We start from the raw sequence: 19,876 nt of genomic DNA, 5'->3' as shown, positions 1-19,876 counted from the left end.
CTGATGATCCTAATAAGAAACTTTTTTTTTTTAACGTTAATTAGTGGCATTTGTTAAGAACATTTGTTTATGTTTTTGTTTTCACTGAAGATATCACATAGTATATGGAAACGCTTGAGAGAAGCTATTTTAAGCAACTGTGAAATGTCTTCATTGACTACAATTTCACACATAGTTAGTCTCACCTCCATTTCTATGTTTTACACAAGAAACACTTTGATTTTGATAAGATGGACCGCTGAATGTGCAGCTGTTTTGAGTAATGCTACAAAGGTTACTTTCTGAATTATGTGGAAATTTCAAAGTAAATTAACTATAACCAAATATATGGGCCCAGTTTTAAAATCAATTAAATCAATCAATTATTAAGTCAATTTGGTTTGACCTATCTGACTAGATTGTAGTTGATCCCTGAAGTATACAAAGCTCCCATTCCCGAAAAACAAATATTATGCGTGTGGAGAATTGGTGGAGACTTAACCAGTGACAAAATTTGATAAATGTTTAAAGGTTTCTGAAATCAAAGCATAGTTCTAATGAAATCAAAAGTTTCATGAAAATTTTTTCCATTTATAAATTAGACTCAAGGTATTAGGAAATAGAAAAAAGTAACAAAAGAAGAAGAATCAGGAAAGAGTATGAATGAGGTAGGAAGCACTAAAGAACTTTCATCTACTTGTCCCAAGTTGCTTCAAGTTCTGTGAGTGAATTTATATCTTCAATTACACAGACCTCCAGAGAGCTTGCTTGTATATATATATAAGCATTAGATGTCCTCAAACTAAGGCATATTTCTGGAGGCAAGGGTAACTTCAACCCAAATGAACTGGAAGTTTTGATTGAATAACTTAGTTTATGAAATGTTTTCTCTCATTATGGATGGGCACTGAAAATGTTGTGTCCAGAACCCAGTAGGAGGAGGAACTGGGCTGAATGCTTTTAGAGAATTGCAAAGCTCAGGTCTTTTAAAGGTGGCAACTTTCTCCTTGAAATAGAAGCTGTGGTTTTAATAACAATATTAAAATAGCATATGACTGTGGGCTACAAAGTACTATTAAGGATCACCTCTCCTCTTTGCCCCCAAAAGGAAAGGGACGTTGGGTGCTTAAGCAAACTGCCACAAAATACAAATAGTTACAAAGGAGAAGTGTTGCAAAACATGACAAATATACTGAATGAAAAAGATGAGCTGGTGAGTGAGGAAAGCTGCCAGAATATCAGGAAGACTCTATAAAGTGAATTTATGGGCCCACATGTTTTATTTGATTCCAGAGTGTAAAAAGGGAGGGTTGATTATTCCCATATAGTAGATAGAGCTCAGATTTAGAGAAAATATCAAAGTTTTGAATTCTGATTTGCTATTTGTTGTCAATAAGTGATATAATGTTCACAATCATGATTAAGTATTAATTCTTGGGTAAGTCATTTAACCTATTTTCTCTTCTACAAAATGATAACACAGGACTAGATGATTTCTGAAGGTCCTTTACAATTTTCAATTCTATGATCCACTAGGTCAAGGAATAGGAAGTAAGAAAGAAAAAGGTTATAACTCAATTGATTCTATCAATCAGCTGTCCAACAGGAAAGCTGTTGCTTGGAGAGATAGTGGGGACTATCAGAGATACTAAGAGATGCTGCAAAAGAAATTCCTGCCCTGAGTGGTGGACAATCCTAAGGTTTGTCACTGGAAGTGAGCTGGAGCCAGCTCTAACTTGCTTGAGAGTAGGTTGTTAAATTTTCAATATGGGCATTTACACTTGTTGATTGTCTAGACTGAAGTGTTAATGCAGATTAAGTTAAAAGTAAATTTAAAAGATTAAAATTTAAAAGTACTTTTAAAACAAGACACTTATTGAAACATTTATAAGCACTCCACTGGTACTGCTTTAGAAACATTGCTTGAGCTCACAGTAGGAGCACAGCACGAATTTTGAGGAATGACATTATTATCAGAACAGAGGTCTGGTGACTGTAGACTTAATGATATAATGAAAACTGGCACTGACACAGTGCTTTTACAATTGATATTCTGCAATGTTAATTCTTCTAGTAAACAGAACATTAAGAGGATTGTCACTTTATCATTCAAATCAGAGACTAACAAAATTTCCCAAACTTTTATAATTCATATTCTTAGTATCCCAGGGAATTTTTTTCACAGCATCCATAGGCCCAATAAAATACCTTTTATTTTATGTATTAAGTTTATTAAATATTTAGGTCTAGATAACTTGGTAAGTATTTGCGTTCTAACAACAAAGTGGCCTTTCTGGAGGGGGGAGGAAGGGAGGACTTTTAAATTTAAATTTATATTTTTAAAAAATTTAAATATTTTTATTTCATTCTCAAATAACCAAAATCACTTACTAATTTGATGTGTGTGCCTTTGGACATACATAGCACAACTGCTCAAAACTTGGAATCAGACTGATCATGGCCACTTTCATTTCTTTTTAACAGTAACTATGGAAAACACAGCCTCACAAAAATATGCCATTGCAAAGAAGAATGTTCAAAAAGTTTGAGAGTTTGAGGTATTGACTGTTAGGATTCTTACAAGGTACTTATGCACCTTAGTTCACACCTTTAAAGGAGTTTACATCTTTAAAGGAGTTCGATCATTGGTCCACAAGGAGCTCCCACAAGCCCATTCTCTGGAAGGGTATAAGGAGCCAGGATTCAGTGGGGAGGGTCAGAATCTGGATTTCAGTCAAGGAGAGGACTTCCCAGGAGAACTTCAGGGGACTTCAGAGGAGAGGACTTTGGGAGATTCACAACTAAGATTGACTTTTGTGAAACCCCACAATCCCATACTCTTAGAGGCAGAATCAGAGTCATTCCCACTTTGATTTCTGTGCTGGCTAGAGAAATTGGGAAGAGGAGAGGGTCTTGGACAAGAGCTCTCGGGAACCAAAGGGAAAGAGAGGCCTCGAAGAAAGCTAGCCGAGCCTCAAGTGAAGGAGACAAGGCTTGAAGGAAAAAATAAAGGAATCTGGAGATAAGATTTGGAAAGAGACAGTAAAGGACTTTAACTCTTGGCTACATTTTGGGATTAATTGAACTGAAGTGAAAGGAAGGCTGCCTCCAGAAGCTCCCCAAGAAACCTGCTTCTCAAGAGAACGATTACATTTTAGAGAAACAGAATTTCATAATTGACATTAACTGAAAATACTGTAAAAGTAAAAAAGACACAAAGAAATGCACTGTGATCTGAAATAACGAACTATCTCAAGTTAGTAGGTTTTGTACATGTTTTTTCATTACCCGTAGATACTGTTTACTAAATGGATAACTATATGTTGTTTGAAAGGATGCTCATGAGGGGGAAAAAAAAAAAAAAGAGTCAAAACAGGAAGGAAGTATAATGAAATAATTGCAGAATGTTAAAAGGATTTCAAGGACATTTTATTGTTTTATGTATAAGAGTTGTTTCAAAATAAAATTTTATGTCTGGCTTGTAAGCAACTAAATTTTCTTTACGAAAACATTTCTGGAGGAGGATAAAACGATTTAAATGAATCTGCAGCACTGGAAGTGACTTGCTTAATTGATAATATAACTGCAAAATATGTTAAAAAAGACAAAATTAACTGTTTGGTAACATTTAATTATTACAAATACTTGATTTTTAAAGCTGCAAATAGTGTGTTTTCTATAATAGGTCTGATTTACACAGTATTTTAACTTTTTTTTGTGAGACACTTATTTTTGTAAATGGACTTTTACTAAGCCAAGACAAATACTTGGTTTTGAAGGCTGCTGATGAAGAATCCAACTGGGTTATAGGACTAAGTTTAATGACAGGTAAATCAATTTGCAGTAAAATACCAAATCTTATTTTGTGTTCACATTCCAAGGATGTACAACATTAAGTTACACAGCTTGAAGTAATATTTCTATGCTTATCTTAATGTCTTTTCTGCCTTCAATGAGGAGTTGTCTTGAGCTACAATATTTTAAAGCTTATAGTGGTACTTTTAGACTTTTGAGCTTAAAGTTTAGGATCAGCAGGTTTACCACCATGAAATACAGAAACATTAATTACCTAAATTTGTGATGTACTGTTATAAAAGGGTTATAAACAGATTTTAAAGACCTAGATGGGAAGGATTAAGACAGAAGAAAAACCATGAGACCTACCATAGACTGAATTGTCAGGTATTGATAAAAAAAAAAAAAAAAGTATTCACTATGTGAAATGCACTTTTAGAGAAGATAACAGTGAATATGAGGTGCAGGAGCTATCAGGAAAACATCCCATCATTAAATCGAAATATATGCTCGAGATCAATTTAGCCAGAATAGATTCATTATGTACTTGGATTGTCAAATCAATCAGAATTTCCTCATTTTCCCAAAAGAAACCATATTTATAAAGCACTTATTCTGTCTTTGGACAATTACAAGGATGTATTCATATACTTGTGTCTATTCTTGTCTTCTATCAGATTTAAGCTCTTGAAGAGCAAGAATGTCAAAGAGAGGTAGGTTATAACTAGAGGAGTTAAAAGTTAGTCAATAAACAATTATTAAGCATCTCCTATGTGACACACACTGTACTAAATACTGAGGATATAAAGAATAATAAACTACAGCTCTCTAGGGGCTAACATGAGTTTATGAGAGAAGACAACATCTAAACAATTATGTATTTGTTGGATATTGGAGATAATCAATAGAGGGAGGGAAAATCCAGCAAAGTTTCCTGTAGTTGGGTCCTGAAAGAAGCCAGGAAGCAGAAATGGAGAGGGCCCTCCAGGTCCATGGGGCAGTCAGGGAAAAGGCCCAAAGCTGGGAGATGGGCTGTCTTGTTTAAGGAACAGCAGGCAGGTCAGCCTAGAACCACTGCCTGCCCATTCTTTCTTCTATGCTTGTGTATTTATCCTCTTCCTCTCATATACCTCAATAATAATGCCTGTATTTTCTCTCTTCTTTTCTCTCCTTTCTACACATACTTTCTTTTATTCTCCTATCTCTTTTTTTTTTTTTTCAAACCCTCTGAATAAAACTCTTTTATCCCTAAGACCTTTGGCTTTCTTAAGGAATTTCCCTCAATATCCTTCAAAAATATTAAGCCCGAAAGAACATTTGTTTCTCCTCTTCCCATCAGAATACTACATCATTATATATCCCCTTCCAATTACTGAAACACCTTTCTTCCCCCCCCCCCCCAGAAAAGTTATCTCCTGACTATTTACCTCTGCCCACTCCCACTGTGTAACAGTCTGTATCAGAAGGTGAGTTATACTTGAACTTTAAGCCTATTTATTTTGCGACTACATCCCAAAAGGATCTTCTCTAGCTTATGGTAGAAGATGCCAGGATTTGTGTGATCCTGGTCAAAATTCTTTAGTACTTGAATTGCTTCTTTCTGGATACTGGCAAAATTTCTGACTGGATAGGGGAGTTACGAATTTGGATCTCGATATTCCTAGGACTCTCCCTTTTGGGGGAGGCTACTGGCAGGCTCTAATTTTGACCTATGGTTCTAATAGAGTCAATCACTTTTCATTCATGATTTCTTTATATAAAGTGTCTAGGTCCTCTTTCTTTTAAACAAAGTCTTCAGCAAGTCTAATGATCCTTAAATCATCTCCCTTTAATCTATTTTCAGTTGCTTTTGATGTAATGCCTTATATCTTCTTTTATCTTTTGTTTGTGTTCTAGTATTTCTTGCTGTCTCATGGAATCATTGATTTGTTTGGTTTATTCTAGCTTTCAGTGAATTCATTAATTTGGAAAAGCTTATCAATTTCTTTTCTAAGCAATTTATTCTATTAATTCCCCCAGCTTTTATTTCATTAAGAAAAACAAACCCTGAACTCTTGTTTTATTCTTCTAGGCATTCATGTATTCCTTTGGAGAAATACATTTTTTTTCCTTTTGAGTTTCTGACTGCAATTTTTCTGAGCATTTCTAGGTTTGCACTTTGTTTTTTTTTGTTGTTGTTTTTTTTTTTTTTTAATATTGGTTAGTGTAACTGAATAACTCATTTCTCCACTTCAGCTGAGACACTGTAACAGGGCCAGGCTAGTCTCCCTCTGGGTTGTCTGGTTCTTACCCTGACCTTTGCTTCCTCAGATCAGGCTCCTGGATCTCTGAGGTTCAGTGTGCTGTATCTGCAGGACCCTTTTTGACACTAAAGATCATAACGTTAAGGACTTTAGAACCCCAGGCTGGGGCTATTCTGGGCTAAACATTACAGTACCACACTAGTAATGCCATTCCAGGAGGACTCCTAAGGAATACCCAGATCCTTACTTTGAGGCTTTCTGATCACTGTTAGGTTCTTTTACAGAATCTCTCTAATCCTGCCGCCTTTGGGCCCCACTATTGGGCCTGTGGACTTTTGGCTGACTTTTTGTGTAGTACTGACTTGGAAGAAATCACCTAACTATGGCTCCTCATTGGATTTTTTTGATTATTCACACTGGAATAAATATTCGAATTTTGCTTATGTATATACACGAGAGCTGGGCAGGCTGCTTATTATTTAGGAAGCTACCTTGGCAGGAACCTCCCACAATAACATTCTTTTTCAAAAGTGTATTTTTAAAGAATTATTTTTTAAATAAGGAAAAAAAAATCCCTTTTCTCATTCTCCCAACCCACTCTGCACAGACAAAAAGTACCTAATTGTTACAAAACCATTTCTTTTTTAACATGTCCCTCTTTTCACTACCAGAGCCATTATCCTAGTTCAATTCTTTATTACTTCTTGCTTATATTACTCCTTATTCCTAATATTTCCTTTTCCCTATTAATTCTGCAAATAGTTAATGAAGTAATCTAAGCCCTGAGAGGCACAATTTCAGAATTGTAAGCCTGAAAGGCCTCTGGGTCCAACCTGTAACTCCCTCCCCAAATTCCTTCCATCTCATTCCTAACAAGTGGTTATCTAGTCTTTGAAGACCTCCAATAAGAGAGCCTATTCTGCCTTTGGTCACCTCAAACTGTCATCACATTTTTTCTTACAGCAAGCCCAAAGCCCTTTTCCAACTAGTACCTTTTGTTTTCTATTCTCTCCTTTAGAGCCCAACAAGGACAAATCTAGTCTTCCACCTGACAATCCTTCAAAACCTTAAAGTTAGTTATCACATGTCCCCTAAGTTTCTCTTTTATTTCTAGTTCCTTCACAGGTCTGTTGTTAAGATACTTTAACTAGTTTCTTTAGGATACTAAAATACGAATTTCTTGGCCTAGTATTTAAAGTGACACACAATCTAGCTTCAAACTAGATTTTCAGATTTCTATATTGTTCCCTTTCATCCAATTTCTGTTCTAGCCAAACTGGTCTACTAACTGTTTTGCCAGTTTGGAATTCCATCTCTCTCTTGTTTTTGCCCAGGCTATCCTGTTCTTCCCAAGACTGGGGTCCAGTCTTTTCTCAACTATGCCTCTTAAGAGATCTTAGCTTTCTTCAGGATCACTTTACAAGCCACATCTTTTGGTGAAATTGTGCTGTTCTCTTTCCTCAAATTATCTAGTTTTCATTTATGAAAGTATGTATTGTATCCCTTAATAAAATGTACCTCAATGGCAGGGAAACTTTTGTTTTTTGCTTCCTTTTCCTAGCACACCATTGTTATAAATGTTTGCTGAATGTTCCTTCTTGATGCACCAATAAATTGGTTGTTTTTATGAGATTAATGATTAAGAATTAAGTAAAATCTCAACTGACTCCTCATCCTTCCCATTTCACATAATTGAGCAGATTATAAGCTTTACAACTTGTCTCAAACTTAAATCTGTAATGAAAAGTACTGAAATTACCTTTCTGGTTTCAAACTGTGCTTCTTCCTGGCAGCATCCTCTGCAATCAGGATCCAGCTGAGTTAAACTAAACTGCCCAAGAAGATCACAAGAGCTACAGAGCAAATTGCTGGAGAAACCCAAGTCTCTGCATGCTTCTGATGATAATTCCGATCCCTGTGCAGATATCTGAAAAGAGATAGTAAAGACATTCAACCAACAAGTGTTAACTAAGCACACATTATAGGCCAGGCCCAATGAAATCCAAAGAATGGAGTAATCCTACTCTCAAGAAACCTACATCCTACATAGGAGGGAGGAATGGCGGGGTGGGAGTGGGGGGGAACCAAAAAGAATGTATACATACATGAATAAATATGAAATAAGATAGTTGCAGAGGGAGATTATGATAGCTGTATCTTGGAGGAAGAAGGCTCTAAAAATAATATGAAAGCATATAATACTTTCAACTATAACTTCAACTCAAAGAAATGAAATCTCTCCATCCATCCATCCATCCCCACTTACCAACCTACCTACAGTCTAGCTATTTAAGATTCATGAGGCCAGGGACTACATCTCAGCTAAATTCTACATGCTCCAAAATACCTAGCAGTGTTCTTCTGTTTGGTGCAGATATTTAATAAATGTTTCTTTACTGACAATCTCCGTTCTGAGTCAAAAAAACAGGTGTCTTCAAGGAAAAACCTACAATTACTTTTTACAAAATCACATTAAAGAATTAAAAGCTTGTATGTATTATTAATATATCTGCATTTGCTATATTTTGTGATTTGCTTATTCTCAAAATTTTAAAACTTCAAATGATTTGGAGATCTCTAGAACACATGAATTTTAACCTAATCCAAAATACACATAAATCAACAAACCTTTACTAAGTGACTAGTAATGTGCCACTCATTGTGCTAAGAAATGGGAGACATAAACATGCCATGGAGGAAAACCAGTATACCTACCCACAAGTAAACATAAAGTAAACTACATAACTTGGGGGAGTAGGTACTAGCATCTGAGAACCGTAAAGACTTCATGCTGGAGATGGTATTAGAGCAGAGTTTTGAAGAAAATGTGGGATTCTAATCAGTGGCTGAGGAGAGAATATTTACGCTGGGAGCATGAGTAGTCTAGCATTACAATTTGGCCAGTGTAAACACATGGAGTAAAATAATGAACAAATCAGCCAATTTGGCTGAAGGAAGGAACTAGGAGGCACCAAAGTGCACAGAATATCAGGCCTGGTCTTCCAAAGTTCAAACCGGGCCTCTGATATTTGCTAGCTGTGTAATCCTCAGCCCAACACTTCATCCTGTTTGCCTCAGTTTCCTCATCTGTAACATGAGCTGAAGTTCTATTTCAATATCTATGTCAAGAAACTCCAAATGAGTCACAAAGGTCACAAATAACTGAAAAATGACAGAGAAAGGGGAGGAAGATGGTGTGCAATATTTAATGCCATGTAATGAAATCAGGTAATCTTAAGCCTCCAAAGCTGCTTTTTTTTTTTTTTTTTTTTTTTTTTTAGCTTTTTAAAGTCAACGCTTTTTTTTTTTAAAGACTAGATTTACTGATTATTCTTAAAAAGATTAAACAAGTATTTGAATTTTTTTTGTTCTTAAAAATATTAACAGCATAAATTTTAATTCCTATACATGTCTAGGAATCAGAGTTAACTGTTTCCCTATATGCTCTTATTTGTCAGAAAGGGAAAAAAAAACAGCTTTGGATTAAAACACAAGCATCATGATTTTGTTTTTACAGCTATATGAACATCCATCCACACATTGTCGGAGATGATAATTTGATTTGTATAATTCAAATTTGAGGAGCCCCAGGAAACAACTCCCCTAAGTCACACGGAATACATCTATTCCTGAAGATTAAGAACACTTATAATGTACTCTTGGAGAAAATAACCACTTCACAGAGTACATGAGGCCACTTTCACCTTAAAGAACTACTAGTTTGAGATTTATAGCTCTTCACTTCTACATCTGGGCATTCTACCTTAAAATAAAGCATCCTGGAACCCAGAGTGTAGTAAGCTGCAATTTACTGTAATTTCAAGGACCCTAGAAAACCACAGAGGCACTCTTAGAAAACTACCATTGGAATACAAACTGGCCATTTATCCTTGTGACAATACAGCCACCACTGTTGCTAATAGGTGCCCAAATTTTAGCTAGTGACAAAGAAGAGAAAGGGTGGAAATCCTGGAGGTTAGGTAATTAATACTACTCTTTGGAGGAAATTTAGCTTTGGACCAAATTTAAGGCACATGTTTTGATGTGCAGTTGGTTGTGAAGCTGCACAGTAATAATAAGAGCATTAGTTTATATTTAGCTAGCACTTTCATGCTAGATAGTTTTCAAAAGAGAAAACTCAAACTCATTTCTTGCTTTGGAGAATATCACATTTAGCATTTGTTGACCTGAACTCAATCTTATGTGTGCCACTACAGATCTTATATGGTTTTAGTTTTGCTCTTGATGGCATAAATTAAATAGGTTTTGAATAAGATGAGATTGAACGTATGAGCTATAACTTACTGAATTTCAAAGAATTCGTAAAAGATATATGGTCCTTTGATATTAGCAGAAAGAAAGGGAGAAATGAGAATAAGGATAAAATTTTAAGATTTGCTCACTTCTATCTAAACTTACTTTCTTCCTGGAATCATATTATTTAGTATTGGAAGAGCTCTTAAAGACAATCTTTAGTTATCTTTGATAGTCCAATGAATCATTGTGTAACTTACTGATTTTATTGAGAAACTGAGGACCAACAAGATTAAGTGCTTTGCCAAGGATTCACACATACAATAGGTTGTCAAGTTACAAGGAAACTTAGGTTCTTTGATTTCCCAAACCCAGGCAGCTCCACTGCACCTATGCTGCATATTTTTCTACCCAAAACTCAAACTAACCTGTAAGCAAGGTCAGATTTCATTCACTTGGGGTGGCAGCATAATTTAAAAAGTGGAAGAGTAAATGTAGGAGAAATAAAGTTCACTTTTTTCCTATTACTGTACATAATGACCTGATGCTATCAAAACCCCTCAAACTGGAGTCTATCAAGGAACTTTCCTGCTATCAACTCCCTCAATATTGCGGGAGCTTCCCCCTTAAGGAACAGTACTACTTTTATTAAGCACATTCTAGGTAGCATTATTTCAAAAATATTTCTAAAATTTCTACATGTAAGGGTTTATTGAAATACAAAAAATACTGAATGAGTATAATATTCTTTTGTACTTGTTAAAATAGTATCGAAAATACATTTTGGCAAGCAACACAACCTAGAATTCTTTTGGGTAATGCTTGTCTAAGACAAGATGCTGAGAATTAGGAGATATGTATTTAAGTCTAGTTAAGGCTGGCCATTAACTTGCCCCACAATTTTGGCTAATCATTAATTTTTTTTTCTTTAAATAAATATGCTTTTATTTTCTGTTTCCTCCCCACCCCAAATAGGAGGGGGAAAAACTTCCAGTTACCAATATGGATAGTATTGGTCAAGGAAAAAACCCCAAACAAACAAAAAAGCACCTATCACACCACCTTTTTTAGGAGGTAAGTAGCATGCTCCATTGTCAATTTTCTTCAACTATGGTTGGGCATCACAGTGCTCTGAATTCAAGTTTTTCAAAGTTGTCTGTCTTCAATTGGGGTTATTGTATTAGTGGTCCTCAAACTTTTTAAGTAGGGGGCCAGTTCACTGTCCCTCAGACTGTGGGAGGGCAGGACTACTGTAAAAACAAAACCTCACTCTGTCTCCGCCTCTCAGCCCATTTGCCATAACCTGGCAGGTGGCATAAAGGAACTCAGTGGGCCGCATCTGGCCTGCAGGCCGTAGTTTGAGAACCCCTGGTATAAATTGTTCTCCTGGTTCTGCTCCCTTGACTGCAACAATTCATACAAGTTTCTCCAGGATCCTCTGAAACCATTCCTTTCACCTTATCTTCCAGTACAAAAATGTGCCATGATAGTTCTATACCATAATCTGGCCATTTCTCAACTGATGGGCACCTTCTATTTTCTACAGCACTAAAGAGTTATGGACACATGGGCCTTCTCTTTCTTAGGTCTCTGAGGCAAATCACTGAGTACAAACTGAGAGGGAAAGAACCAAGGGTCTGTCCTGATGCAAAATTTTATGATCTTAAGAGTCCTTTAGTTACATTTATAAAGGCCTTCTTGAAAATCCTGTCAACCATGAATGAATGTCTGGTCGCACAGAAGTGCTTCCTTCCTGGTAAGTGGAAGATTAGCTGCCTTATCTCAGAGAGGATGAATATACTAATTATGTGAATGAATATGGAAATACAATTTCCCTATATTAATTTACCCCTGTAATTTTGTGTCAAATGTTAAGAGATGTGCACTCGCATTTCAATGTGGAAAAGTTAAGGCAGACTGGATGGAGTGTGAAATTTCTTATGAGACTACCTGAGTTCTGACCCAAATGCTTCTGAAGAAGGGGCAAAATATTTGTGCTACCTTTTCCACAGAATTTTAAGAAAAGCACTTTGTAATACCCTTTGGCTGTGCAGTGCCCTTCATAGATAAGACTGTAAGGAGATCGCATACAAAAATTATTTGTAGTGGCATTTGCAAGGGTCAGCAGAGGATTGGAAGGAAAAGGGCACCTAACAGATTGGTGAGTGGATAAAATGGAATTGTTACTGTGCTGAAACAAACAATACAAATGCAGAGAAACTTAGAAAAAAATGATGAAAAGTGAGAGTGAAGATCCAGAAGGAAATACAAAATGACCATCTGGATTTAAAGGAAAAAAAAGTTGAAAATTTCTGAATTCAGACTGATGTCATGACTAATCATAATTTTAGAGGACGATTGTGTCTCCTGCTTTAAAGCTGAAAGGCAGCAGATTACAAGTGTGGAATGAGGTGTAAATTTTCAGACATGGCCATGCTGATTTAGTTTGCTTAAATGTATACCAGATGTTATAAGGCAGAGTTCTACTGGGGCAGAGGAGGAGTGGGAAATAGTGGTGCTGTTAAAGAATGAATGATGGATAAGACCTTTTGAAGAAAATGTTTTTTGAATTAAGTGTGAGCCACTGATATTATTACTACACAATTTTCCAGTTAGGTCAACATTCATGCTTAAACTTTAAAAAAAGATTTTAAGAAGTCAAGCCCTTATTCCAGCATTTCTCCTAGTTTAAAATCGGAAATTATAGCTGCAATCTACAAATTCAGAGGGGGAGGGCCCAAGAATGAAAAGGGAACTGGGCAATGAAGTTAAGGGGCAGAAGGAGCTGGCGGGAGAGATCAGGGTCAGAAGAACTGAAATCTTGACTTCTCTTAGGAACGAGCAAAGGCAGCGGTACAGGAGTCAGAGAGGCTACCTGTGAGCTCTAGTCACGTCACCCGCCCCTGGCTGGACTTTGGATTCGTCCTCTAATCTTTAACTTTTCCTTATCTGTAAAAGGAAGGGCTGGGCTAAACAGAACACAGCCAATTACCAAGTATCAGAAAGTTTAAACGTAGAGAGCAGTTCCCCACATGCAAAATATGCCAAATCTTATTCTTTTTTTTTTTTCTTTTTGCATGTTTGGCTCCCCATGGCTGGAAGATCCTTCTAAGTCCCATCTCTGGCTTCTGCTAAAGGACAACCGAGGTGCCATCTCCTGACCCTTCCTGATTATCCACATCATCAGCATTTACAATCCAGTTCTCTTTCGGTTTATTTCTGTACGTGCTATATTCCTTCAGTAGTTTAGAGAGGAAAAACTGCTTTTTTTTTTGAGCCCTCCCCTCCCCCCACACCAAGCACTTTATTATCACTGTATCCTTTCCTACTTTTAAGAAGTTTAAAATCGATAGGGAAAAAAGATACTGATCCAATGATGCAATGGACAATGTTATAAACCCGGGGGCTGCGGATGGAGAGGATTTTTGCTGAGGAACCATGAGGATCAGAGATAAAAATAATGAGCGTCGACACGATGCTTTATGCCTGGGATCTCGGACCCTCAGAACAATCCCGTGAGTTATTCGTGTTTCACAGAAGGGAAAGCGAGCACAACTAGGGGAGGCCGAGGATCAGTGTCTGAGGCGGGATCTGAACCGGAGTCCAGTCCAATGCATGTTACACGAGGAGCTTCTCTTAAAGAAGCAAACAGACAAGAAATGGACCAGGAGAGTTTCGGAGGGTAAAGTGTGTGGTCACAAGCCGTGGCCCCGCCCGGAAGGCCGCACCCCCGGCTAACTTTCATTAACGAGAAGCACTTTTCAGCCCGGCCTCTCTATTATCTTAGACGCCCCTGTTTATCTAGAGGATACCCCCCCTGAGGGCAGATAGTCCTCCTCCGACCTCCCCCTTTTAAAATCCCAGCGTTTAACTAACGGAAGACGGTTCCGAGTGCTCGTTGACTAATCGTAGTAGGCGCTGAATAAATGCTCAGTGTCTCGCAGGCTGAACTGGGATCCCATATACGGGAGAAGCGAGACGGGCCCAAGAGAAGCAGCCAAGAACGAGGCCCTAAGCTGCTAAGGAGGGAGACCGGGCGGGCGGGGCCGAACAGCAGCCACGTAGCCCAAGGGCCGCAGTCGCTTCCAGGCTGCTTCCCGCCGCCGTCAGTCGCGGCTCCCAAGGTTCGTCCTGGGTCCCCGGCCTCTCGTTCCAGGCTCAGAGGCCTGTACGGAGACGCCCAGCACTCACCGCTTGCAGCAGCGACACCAGCAGCAATCGCAGCCCGAAAGCTGGTGCAAACCACCGCTGCTCAGCAGCCGCCATCGCCGCCGTTATTCTCGAGTCCGGACGAGGCCCGAGGACCCCTCTTTGGGGTGTCTGGCGTGGGGCCTGATGCTTTGGGTCGTTAGCTTAATGCTAGCCGCGCATAGTAGCTTCATACTGAGTCACATAATAGAATGGAGATGTCCAGGAGGGTGGTCCCCTAAAATATCAAGGAATACGAGGGTCTTTTTGATTTGTTTTTTTTCCTCACAGTCAGGCACATTATTAGGACTCCTATGCTCTATTCCATTTGAGGGCCCCTTCAGTTTCATTCATGGCATTTCTTTCCGACTCCTAAAACGCTCATTCCTTCCTCTAGCTTCGCCCCGCCTCTCTGTCGCCTCCTTTTAGCCAATCACCTGCTGAGCGAATTTTAATGGCAGCTGAGTAAATCAACCGTAATCCGGAGCGAAAGAGCCCTGCAAGTAGGATGGCAGAGGCGGGTTCAAAAGCGGCTGCGGTAAGTGTAGGGAGGAATGTTTGCTGAGACCGGGAGGCGGGGCTGCTGAGCAGCGTGCGTGAATGCGTATTGGAGAGGAGGCGTGGCCTATATGGGGGCGGGGCCGAGGGCGGCGCAGTCGCAGCCTCGGTGTTGGAGCGGGGCTCCGGGAGGGTGGCAGGCAGTGGAGGAAGAAGGGAGGCGGGTGGGCAGAGCGAGGTAGCGAACGAGCGAGCGAGCTGGGTGCCGGGCTTGGTCCGGCATAGGGGAAGCGGGAACCCGAACACTGCTCAGCGCGGGGGCCCTGTGGTCGGGGCTGCGGCTGAGGTTGAGGAGGAGCAGCGGGCGCAGGCGGCGTTGGCGTTGGTGCCTGGGGGCGGGGGTGGGTGGTGGGAGGGAGGCTAGGAAGGAAGAAGGGGGGGTCGGAGGCAGCGGTGGCCGCTGCCTCTGCTCTCGCCGCTGCGGCGCTCCGCTCCCGCTCGCTCCTCTCGGTGCCTCGCGCCCGCGCCCCCCGGATCCCCGGGGCCTCGCTCCGCGCCCCCCGCGGTATGTCGTGATCCCGAGCAGCGGCGGCGGCGGCGGGTTTCATGGGGCTCCTCAGGATTATGATGCCGCCCAAGTTGCAGCTGCTGGCGGTGGTGGCCTTCGCCGTGGCGATGCTCTTTCTGGAGAACCAGATCCAGAAGCTGGAGGAGTCCCGCTCCAAGCTAGGTGAGCGGAGAGAAAGGGGCTCACCCGGGACTGTCACCCCGGGGGGCGGGGGGAGACGAATGCCCTCGGCCGGAATCTTCCTGCGGGGAGGCCGGGGCGGGATGGCGGAGGGCTGACATCCCTGGGACCCGGGCTTCCCCGCCGGAGCGGCAACTGTAACAAGCCGGGAAATTGATCCTAGTCAGTTTCACTGGGAGCCTGGGAGCGGCCGGGAGTCCCTGAGCTGAGTGGGCAGGAGAGGGCGGGAGGTTGTTGGCGAGAGGGAGCCCGAAATGCTGCGGATCCCCGGGTGAATGTCCCGAGACTTCGGGTAGCCATTGAGACACAAGTGGCTTTCGAGTGAGATGGGGCGAACTTGGACTGATGTGGCGCTTTCTGCTGTTTTTTTCTGGAGGGAAAGGAAGGTGATGTGCTTTCCAAAGTGACTTAATTGAATCGAGCTGCTGGAGGACGCCAGCGAGTATTGGTGTTGGGAGGTTATTAAGAAGTTGAGAGAACGTGCATAGATACTATTATTAAACCCTTTCTAAGAGCACGATATTAAACTCTGGGAATATAAATGGAAGCCAAAAGAAACACACCCTTTACCTTCATAGAGCTTCCATTCTGATGGACGAAGACGGTCCATAAAATGGAAGAAATACCGAGATACCCATGAGTAGCTAGGTATAAAAGTCAAGGAAATCTGGTGTAGAATTGTGTTTGAAGTGAGCTAGGAAGTTTTGAGGGGCTGTGATGAATACACAGGAAAAATGTTGGGAGGGGGCTTTTCATTTGGAAGATACTTTGGAGACACTTAATATAAGCTCATCAATCAATTTTTTTGCTTTATTTTGGCTTGTAAATTTGCATTAAAAAAATCTGGCAGACACTGATTTAGGTAGATAAAAATTGGTGAAGCTCTTGTAGCCTTATGCTAATTCCTTTAATGCATGCTCCTTCCACTTTAAATAAAGTTTGGGAAACTATGCAACCTTTAGAATAAAGAACTGAAAGGGAGTTATTAAAAAAAATGAAGATACATGCTTAGGAATGGGTAAGGGAAAGGACTTATGATTTTTTTGGTAGTGAGAACTTTCAGGTATGGAAAATCCTTCTGTCATTGGAATTCAGCGCCTTCTCTGCAACTTAGGATCTCAGAGAGCTGCCTGGAACAGTTTTTATTGACTGGACATATTACAAGTGGGGTTTGAATCCAAGGTTTTCCTGGTGTTAGACTTTATATCCCTCAGGCTAAGCTGCCTATTAGGTTTACTTATTGTTATAGTACATGTTAGATTAGAATGAAAAACTTACTCATTTGAATTTTAATAATTTTCCTCCCAGAGTGTAAGTTTCTTGAAGACAGAAACAATGTTTTTATATTCCCAGTCCCAAGTATAGTCATTTGCAAATAACAAGCCTTTAATCTTTGAGTTGAATTAAGCTGACATGAGTATATCCAGTTTTGAAGTATATTCTCTAGTAAGTTACAGAAAGTTTTAAAGATCATTGTAACAAGGAACAATTAATATCAGTGTGTCTGAGTGACAAGAGATGTACTTAGAAACTAGAAAAAGAGCTGAAACAAATGTCTGCTAATCCTCCTCTGCCCTTGTATATGAATGCAGTTGATAAGGACATTGCCTTCATTTTGTTGGATTTCATCAGTATGTATGTAGATCTAATTGACTAAAAAGAATATGTTTTGATTTAAATCAGTTCAAAATCTGTAATCCTCAATTGTTCTCCCATCTTTGTCTCAGGTATACAATAGTCAGTAGCCACATCCTGGCCTTTCTCCTGCCACATCTCCCATCCATCTTCTCTTTATTCACATACAGCTACTTCTCAGGTCAAGCCCTCATCCCTCCTGCCAGGACTCTGGCCATTGCCCTTTCTTTGGTCTCCTTGGCTCAAGTTTCTCCCCCCCTCTAATCCATTCTCCTTTCAGTTGCCAAGGTGACTCACTTCAGTCTCCTTAATAAACGCCAGCAGTTACAGTTCCCTGATACCTGTGGGTCAAATATAAACTCCTTTGACATTTCGGATGCTTCACAACCTGATTCCCCACCTACCTTTGCATTTCTATTATGTTTCATATCCACTCAGCCAAACTGGCCTAGAGAAGTGGGGGGGGGGAGGGTATATTATAAGAGTGAGGAACAACAAAGGCGGAATTAGGAGATGAAGTGTTGGCTGTGTGGTGAATAATTTTGCTGTTTTGTCTTCTATTCATATTGCCCCATCTGCTTCAAAGAATGGACTTTTCCCTTTGTTTTCTTGCTCAGAATATGCCTCTTGGAATTGGTTTCCTTCAAGGCTTAGCTACCCCTCCCCACCAATCTTTCAGCCATTATTAATGCCTTGATTCCCAAATTAACTTGTATTTTTTACATACTCATATTTGTGCCTCTTGTCTATCCTCTGAAGATCGAAAGCTTCTCGAGGGTAGCCATTGTTTCATATGGAAAGTTTTATCTTTATCTCTACAAAGATGGCTGTTGAAGGTGCTTAATAAATGCTTATTGATTGAATATCATTTTATCTTTGTAGTTTTAGTGTAGAATTGTATCTATAGTTTATAGGAAGCAACTTGGCTTGATGGAAAGTGTTGGATTTGGAGGCCTGAAGGACTTGAATTCTAATCCTGTATCAATCAGATATTACCCATAACTCTCCAAGCTATTCAGCCTCTCTCAGCCATAGCTACCGCATCTGTGTCATTGGGATCATAACAGCATCTACTTCAGGATTACTTTAAGGATCAGAGGAGATACCATGTGCAGTGTATTTTTCAGATCTTAAAAGTGCTTTACAAATGCATTTTCTTACTATTATTATATTAATTTGCTTCATTCAGCTTTAATGAACAAGAAGTATTTGGAAGGCTTGCTTCATGCACAATAAAAATGAGATCCTTAATATGTAACATATTAACATGTAGACACTGTTTTTGATTTGAAGCCTGTTAGAGTGTTTATATAAAATTACTCAACTTTTAATTTTTCCTTTCTTGCCTGAAGAAAGTAAAGTATTTAATACATCACTTGAGTTGAGTGTTGTTTCCAAGATGATTTTAAAGGAGAAAAAGACCAATGGTAGCTGGCTTCCTGACTGTCAAGCTATGTGATTTACTATTTATCTGTAAAGTGAGTATGTTTATTTTCCTTGGATATATGATACTGTTTTGTTGTTCAGAAAGTGTTATGAAGCCATCATCTGTGTGAAGATTTTTTTTTTTTTTTTTTTTAAGAAAGAAAGGCTATCTGTCAGTCACATCATGCCATTCAATACCCTCAAGAAATGCTGCAGTTGTGAACATGAGAACTTCCAAGGATATACTGAAGAATGTAATAATTTCAGTATGCTACAGACATAGCTCAGGAAACATATTACCTTTCAACTTGTATTTTGCTTGAAATCTTCAAATGCTTTATTAAATTATTGCCCTTGAAGAAATCTGCATATGTGGAACCTCACGCTTTTTTCAAGCTGATATTAGTTAATAGGCCTATTAAATAAACCTATTAAAATTTTGTTTTCTGCAAGGTTTTTTGTTTTTGTTTTTGTTTTTTTGGCTAAATTGTGTGGGACCAGTAGTTTATGTGCCTCTTTTATAATAATCAGTAGATATTGCACTAGGAAAATCCAGCTCCTGGCATGAAAGACTTAATGTAATGTAATGTAAACTGAAAGAATTCTATTAGTGAAGTAGTTGTCCTTTTTTTGTATATGTGTGTAATGGACATGATTCAATTCTGTATTGAGAGCACAAAAATATGCAACTTCTCCTTAATACAGAGCACAAGTTCATGATTTTCTCTAAATGCAAAAATTACCTGCCTCTCAAAACTAATGAAGTCCTCTTTCCATTCTGACATATAAAAGAACTCTGTTGGAAAAATGCTTCCTTCCAAGAAACTTTTCTTTGCTTTTCCTATTTGATAAGAAAGGACATTGTGCTCTAGTCCCTGAATACTGTTTGATTTCAGATTGTGTTTCAGTTGAAAGGCCTACTATGACAGTGCCACTTGTCAAAATTGATCACATTCATAATTCTATTTTGAAAATTAATATGTTTGTGCTATATAATCGAAAGTTACTTTTTTTCAAACAAAACATTACTTATGAGAATCAAAGATTTGAAGGAAGCAGTTTGTTCAGAGTTGTAGAAATTTTGAGAAAAACAATCAAAGGATTGTGAAAA

At 39.1% G+C, this 19,876-nt stretch overlaps 2 protein-coding genes across 3 annotated transcripts in view; one reads left to right on the top strand and one right to left on the bottom strand.

The window, feature by feature from the left end:
* SELENOF (selenoprotein F) overlaps nucleotides 1–15,061 on the bottom strand; it is a 42,257-nt gene extending 27,196 nt beyond the window's left edge. The window contains exons 1-2 of the mRNA XM_074266318.1: nucleotides 14,463–15,061; nucleotides 7,777–7,944 (exon numbers count right to left, since the gene is read on the bottom strand). Coding sequence (XP_074122419.1) covers nucleotides 7,777–7,944; nucleotides 14,463–14,537 — 243 coding nt within the window. The 5' untranslated portion in view covers nucleotides 14,538–15,061. The remainder of the gene's footprint in view (nucleotides 1–7,776; nucleotides 7,945–14,462) is intronic.
* A 73-nt stretch (nucleotides 15,062–15,134) lies between these two features.
* Nucleotides 15,135–19,876, top strand: part of HS2ST1 (heparan sulfate 2-O-sulfotransferase 1) — a 210,310-nt gene continuing 205,568 nt past the window's right edge. Inside the window, exon 1 of one of the 2 annotated variants that reach the window (XM_074266315.1) lies at nucleotides 15,135–15,687. In XM_074266315.1, the coding sequence (XP_074122416.1) occupies nucleotides 15,564–15,687 (124 nt within the window). In that variant the 5' untranslated portion in view covers nucleotides 15,135–15,563. The remainder of the gene's footprint in view (nucleotides 15,688–19,876) is intronic. The other variant, XM_074266316.1, reaches the window with a different exon arrangement.

Source organism: Sminthopsis crassicaudata, chromosome 4 (genome assembly GCF_048593235.1).
Source record: "Sminthopsis crassicaudata isolate SCR6 chromosome 4, ASM4859323v1, whole genome shotgun sequence".
NCBI classification, from domain to species: domain Eukaryota; kingdom Metazoa; phylum Chordata; class Mammalia; order Dasyuromorphia; family Dasyuridae; genus Sminthopsis; species Sminthopsis crassicaudata.
The sequence above is the reverse complement of the archived record's forward strand: the minus strand, read 5'-3'. Positions and strand labels throughout refer to the sequence as shown.